Below are 6342 nucleotides of genomic sequence, written 5' to 3'. Positions count from 1 at the left end.
TTTGTAATAATTTTTAATACTATGGTTGGTGTTGTCTTTAAACTTTTGCTATAAGACCCTTTGTACCGCCATGCCTCGTGTTTCCACTTTAGTGAGGTTTGACATGCCTCAACCCAATAACCAAACACATTTCCACACATACCATAACTTAACTACATATCGATAAAAACATTACCGGTTTTGTTGACTGGCAGCACAAAACAATATACTCTCAACCCAACTACACTACGTCGACATATGCAACCGATAACCTATAACCAGTCAGCAGAAAAACAGGTAGATCTTATAGATCATTAAGCATAACATCATCCTATATACCAGGATATAGATCTAATCGATCACTACAACATACCAACATACGATAAACCAGGATAACAATCCAATGGGTCGTCCTTGGTGCCTTCGAACCAAAAGTACAGTGAGGAAAACTCACCACTCGATCTGATCCATAGCTGATGAGGTCTCAACTCCAACAAATCACCTATCCATCTAAGTCACAAATATCCATCAAAATCCCAAAATACCTAAAATACCCTCAAAGTCGAACTTGGTTAGACTTGGTCAAAGTCAACTAGTCAAACCCACTAAGTCAATTGAGTCAACCCAGCTGAGTCAACATAACCGAGTCAACTCATTCGGGCTGACCCAGTTCAAGTATGCGGGGAGTACTCCGTACGTACACTGAGCGTACTCCAACCCTTCGCAATTGACCACCATCGGGGCGGTTGACCTTGTAAGTGGGGCGTACACTCGCATCCTTCAAAACCCAATAAGTGCATAATGGCTTAAGCACTTACATCCATATTTCAGATCTAATGCTCAAATACACTCTAGAGGAATAAAGTCTCCAACTTTATGAATTTACATGCTCATGAAGTGCTTAACTCAAGGTCTTAATCCATTAAGACCTTCAACAAGATGATGAAGAAAAACTAATCATTGGGACTTCATTTTTATGACTTGGGACCTCTCAAATCGTTAAGAATATGACATGATCAAGATAAGAAATTTGGGACAAAATAAGTATCACGTAAACACCTATTTGTAAATCAGCATGATTAAGAGACCAGCTCGCAAGATTTATACCTTTGAGGGGTTGCAACTGAAGAGTAAAACCAAATCCAAGGTGCTTCACCCTCCAAAGATGATATTGGCTTCCTTCCTTCTTCTTTGAAGGACACAAACACACACTTTAAGGCTTGAAATGGCTTCAGAATGTGAACTAGGGTTACAAACACGAATAAGAGGGTGGAAGCTGATGAGGTGAAGGGAAATGGGGCCATAAGGATGCTTAAATACAAGCCAAGCCCTAAAAATTAGTGTTTCCCCATTTAGGAAGTACGACCAATGTACAATGGTGTACACCTAGCGTACTACAAAATTCCCTAGTATGCTTCACGTACACCACGTACGCATGGCGTACTTTGAAGATAAAATTTACCAAAATGCCATTAAGTTCCTTTTTGCATATAATTCTTGAACTTTGGGACCAAAACGCAATACACCTCAATATAAGAATCAACAATTGAAGTTCTTAAAAACCAAATGTTACAAATCTCCCCACTTGAATTAGACTTCATCCTTGATATCTGTTGCAGTAACTAGCCTAGGGAAGTGTTTCTACATCTCCACCTCGGGTTACTTAGATGGTCCTTCCACAGGACCTGGTTTGAACTATGAGTCAACTCAAACCCGCGACTGCCTACCCATACCATCTTTTACTTTCTATCTGTCATTATCAGAGAACCTACAACCACTTTTACACAAATCGGACATCCACTACCTCAAATGATTCTTAGGCACACACAACCACCTTGGAACACAAATGATATGATATTCCAAACGATCCGAACCAAACAAAACCCTTATGATCCTGAATTACCTTGCTGAATCTAGTTTGGATTCAGGACCCTTGACCATCCTCTATTGTTTAACCCTCCGTCCAATGAACAAGGAGGCTCCAACCACGAGCCCTACACTACAAGAAAAAGACCCTTTAACGACGCGCAAACCACGACACTCATTGATTTATGTTACGCAAATGAGAGCGACATTAAAAAAGAGTCATCCCTTCAAAAAATTTAAGGATTTAGGTCACGCATTATTGCGTGCCCTTAAATTAATGTCTAATGTAAAAAAATTAAAAACACGGAGGGCACTTTATCTAAAAATGCGTGCCCTCTATATGTGTCGCTTTATAATTTTATAATTTTAAAGAAAAGCGTGTTTAGTAGATACGGGGGAAACGAAATCCCCAAAATTTTGAAAACCCGCTTTTCTACCTTCTTTCTTCTTTCATCTCCGGCTCTCCGCAATCGATTCTCCCCTCTCCCTCCTTCTCCATCTTCTCCGATCCGCTTCACCATCTTCAGTAAGTCAACCATGGAGGCTTAGATATACATCGATTTGGGTCCAAACCCTCCCAAAACCCTCTCCTCGACTCAAAGTGAAGAGACAAAAAACCACCACCACCTGCGTCTGCAACAACTAGAAAAAACTACTCCGTCTACAGGCAAGTAGGTATGTATGCTTTCGGTCTCTCATTGATTTCAACTTCTTCATCAGTCTTCTCCCTTATAAACCCTAGTGTAACAGTGTCGGTGAATGAGAAGAAATTCATCGAGTCTGCATTACGATCTGACCTTAGAGTTGACGGTAGGCGTCCTTTCGATTATAGAAAACTATCTATCATCTTCAAAAGGTAAGAAATCCCATACTCATCACTTGATTTCGTATTCCCTTGGCTAAAAATAAACAGTTTGTTGACGAACGATGAGCTTTTTATATTGTAGAGAAGATGGTTCATCAGAGATCTAGCTTGGACAGACTCGAGTTATGGGATTTGTCACAGGACAACTAGTACAACCTTATTGAGACAGACCTAATGAAGGGACACTTGCAATCTACACTGAGTTCTCACCTATGGCGGATCCTTCGTTCGATTCAGGTCGTCCTGGAGAATCTGCTATTGAGTCGGGGCGTATTGTAGATCGTGGTTTAAGGTATGATAGTTTATTTACTTGCTTAAGCTTCTATTTTTCAAACTTCTGGTCTTCTGGACTTCATCTTATTTTTTTTCAAAGCTGTGATTTACATGATTACATCCATATATGGTCATCATAAAGACATTGAACACCGATATATAGCAGATTAAATCTTGTCCCTATTAAGCTATTATCTAATTGTTGCTGGAGGTTATGATGACAAATTGTTGCTTAAGAGGTACATCCTATTAAGATATGTATGGAGGTTATGATGAAAAATTGTTGCTGTTGGGTTCAAATGTAAAGCGTTCACATAACTTAAGAGGTACACCCCTTATCATTTTAATTTGTGTTTGATTGAGGTACACCCCTTATCATTTTTTATATTCCTGAACACATCTCTAGGTTATCTGCATTATCCCCTCCTGCTGTATATATGGGCAATATGCATGGCATAGACCGTTTAAGTTTAGCAGCAGAAATACCATTAATGCCCTTGCCTCTCTTCTCCTCTCCTTCAACCACAAGACTCGATTCAAGAAGGCCACAATCCTCTTTTGATCAAAATGGTGGTCCAGTGGCAGTGAATGAGTCGATAGCAAACAAAGGAGTAGGAGTAGGACAGCCTGTCCCTATGCTTGGTTGAATATAGTCTCAACTGTCTGCATCACTTACTGCCACAACTGCTGCTGAGTTGCCTTGCACTGTAAAGCTAAGAATTTGGTATCATGATTCAAACAATCCATGTGCCTCTCTCAATCCTGAATGATGTTGCTTAACAATACCCCATGTTGTCCTTTGCAGGTATCCTTTTTATTTATTTATTTTTAAATTAAAAAAGAAAAATAAGGAGCTTGGTGGGGGTTGATGTTTGTATTATTGTATGTTGTTGCAGTGAAATGGGTGCTCATTTTTCACCATGTGGGAGATATCATGTCAAGAGCCACTTGCAGAAATATAGGCTGGCAAAGTACCTCCCTGATTCCTCTTATGAAGTTATTCTGTATTTTAATCTTTATTATGTAATTCAAAATACTGAAATCTAAATTTGAAGATATATATATATATATATATATATATATATATATATATATATATATATATATATATATAAGTAGGGTGCCATTTGTTTATTGCATTCAGCCCAAAAAAAGAAATGTTGTGACTGCTGATTGATTATTTTGGTGAAATTGGTAATGCAAGGAAACGTGTTTGACCAAAAAGAATCGAGTGACATGTTTTCCAGCTTGGATGGATCATCGTAAGTCTTGTTTGTTTTGTATTGTCTGATGGAACGGAATTATTGACAATTCTTGAAGGATTGTTGATATACATTTCTTATAACCCATTTTTTTATAATGATAAAATTATATATATTTACATGATTTAATAAAATTAGAAATTTATTTTGTGAAATATGTTTGTGCATTGGAATGCAGATTACAGAAGCACTGAAGCTGCAAATGGAGGTGCAAAAGCGACTGCATGATGAAAGTAGCATACATATATGATGAAAGTGTATAGGTCCAAAGACAGCTTCAATTACGAATAGAAGCCCAAGGGAAGTACCTAAAGAAGATCATTAAAGAGAAACAGAAGCTGAGTGAAGTCCTATCTGACGACAAATATCAGGAATCCAAAAACCAAACTAACCCTATCACTCCACCTCCTCCATCCATCATCAAAAACTCTGCCCTAGCCCCAGCCCCTGCCACGATGAACATGAGCCCTTAAACCCAAACTCTTACCATGGTTCACCTGTTATGAAGAAGCAACGAGTGAGCCTCAGCCAAGGGGTTGGCTTAACTCACCAAGTACTCGACTCCAACTTAAGGCAACATCTGATTGTGTATGGAATGTCAGTTAACAATCAAGATTAAAAATTAGGCTGAGCCAATTGATATTGGAATTTGTCCCAGGGAGATTGTTTTCTACTTTGTGCAGTTTCTTTATAGAAATATATATATATATATAATATAATTTATATTTCATTAGGTGGAAAGGGTTTGGGTGTGGTAATACTCTTAAAACTTGTAATTCATGTTATGATGCCAAGACATATTGGAAGACAAAGCACAGAACTCCATCAAATGTGTGAAGTAAGATTCTTATCTTAATTCATAAAATAATAGTCTTTTTATTTATGTTCTTTTCTTTCTTCTATGCTCTCATTGGCCAAAATCTGTGAGATACTAATTCTTTTATTTATTTATTTGTGAATCCCATCTCACCTTTTAGTTTTTGTGTTTTTGTTGTTGTTGGCAGCTTCAAAAATAGTCTACACCAGAAGAAATTGATGATTTGGATGATATTGATGCAGTTATAAGCTACATGCCACAAGATTTCAGAGAAACATTAATCAGACAACAATGAGAAAGGTCTGAAAGAAATAAGCAATCAGAAGTTGATGCTTTGGTAAACTCAGGTGGTACCATATGTGACAGATATGCCCTTCTTTGGAATCAACAAATGGAAAGGTAATAAAATAATAAATAATAATATTCCTTTTTTCATAATCCATGTTTTTTATGCCTTGATTGGTTCTGCAACAAGTGTCTACAAGAATCTTGTGAAATATCTAGTGGGAGTGCGACATGTGTATCAATATTTATATGTTTTTTTCATATATATATTTCCTAGATCTTTGGAATCATGTCTTATTTTTCTTGGATGCTGCAAAATGTAAGCACCAATCTCTTTCTCTTCCTGAATAAAACATCTTGTTGAAGATGGTCGTGCAGAATTAAAAGTCAATGATAAAGGAGATCATTTAGTTTGTAAGTTTTCAACAAATAATGTTTCTTCAAAAACATTCTTCTATCAATTCATAAATTACTTATTTATATTGTTTCTTATAGCACCAAGGATTGCTCCAGCTGCTTCTAAGGAGGTTTCCTACACTCATTTCCTCTTCAGATTTGATTTCAAAGATTGGAAGGTAACTCTATAAGAATATTAGTTAACCCTTTACCTTTATCTGTATCTGTACATGTTATTTTATTGATGGTTGTGTGTTGGATTGACAGTTAATGTTCGATACGGTTGAGGCTGGAGAAGAACTGATGCCACATAGGATTTCAGTTGACACATCACCTAATTAGCAACTGCACATGAAGAAGTTGGGAATTCTACAGTGGGAATTGGGACAAGTACTAATTTATCCCCTTCTATAAGTGAGTTTACTTTCTTACCCTTTTACCATTTTACCTATGAATTTACATTATTATTCTTTTTTTTACAACTTATTTTATCTTCCTACCCTTTACGGTTATCCAGGCGCTGGATGCTTTTCCCAAATTGGTATGGCATTTTAGATCCCATCATCCTAATCTTAACTTGGTTAACTTTGTTTATCAGT

General features: G+C 37.1%; 1 protein-coding gene across 1 annotated transcript; it reads left to right on the top strand.

Moving 5' to 3' along the window:
• The first annotated feature begins 2922 nt into the window (after positions 1-2922).
• LOC145059749 (uncharacterized) lies at positions 2923-6085 on the top strand. The gene is made up of 5 exons (XM_079007543.1): positions 2923-3002; positions 3880-4006; positions 4424-4478; positions 5843-5922; positions 6011-6085. The coding sequence occupies exons 1-5, from the start codon at positions 2923-2925 to the stop codon at positions 6083-6085; spliced, it is 417 nt and encodes a 138-aa protein (XP_078863669.1).
• The last annotated feature ends 257 nt before the right edge of the window (positions 6086-6342 follow it).

Source organism: Lactuca serriola, chromosome 6 (assembly GCF_051521515.1).
Source record: "Lactuca serriola cultivar US96UC23 chromosome 6, Lser_US96UC23_V15, whole genome shotgun sequence".
NCBI classification, from domain to species: Eukaryota; Viridiplantae; Streptophyta; class Magnoliopsida; order Asterales; family Asteraceae; genus Lactuca; species Lactuca serriola.
The sequence above is the reverse complement of the archived record's forward strand: the minus strand, read 5'-3'. Positions and strand labels throughout refer to the sequence as shown.

Bases quoted from the DNA above. Each gene is read 5' to 3' on its own strand.
- LOC145059749 (XM_079007543.1), top strand. From the start codon at position 2,923: ATGGCGGATCCTTCGTTCGATTCAGGTCGTCCTGGAGAATCTGCTATT. The intron at 3,003-3,879 runs GTATGATAGTTT...ATGTTGTTGCAG, and splicing joins ATTGTAGATCGTGGTTTAAG to TGAAATGGGTGCTCATTTTT. The intron at 5,923-6,010 runs GTAACTCTATAA...TTGGATTGACAG, and splicing joins TTGATTTCAAAGATTGGAAG to TTAATGTTCGATACGGTTGA.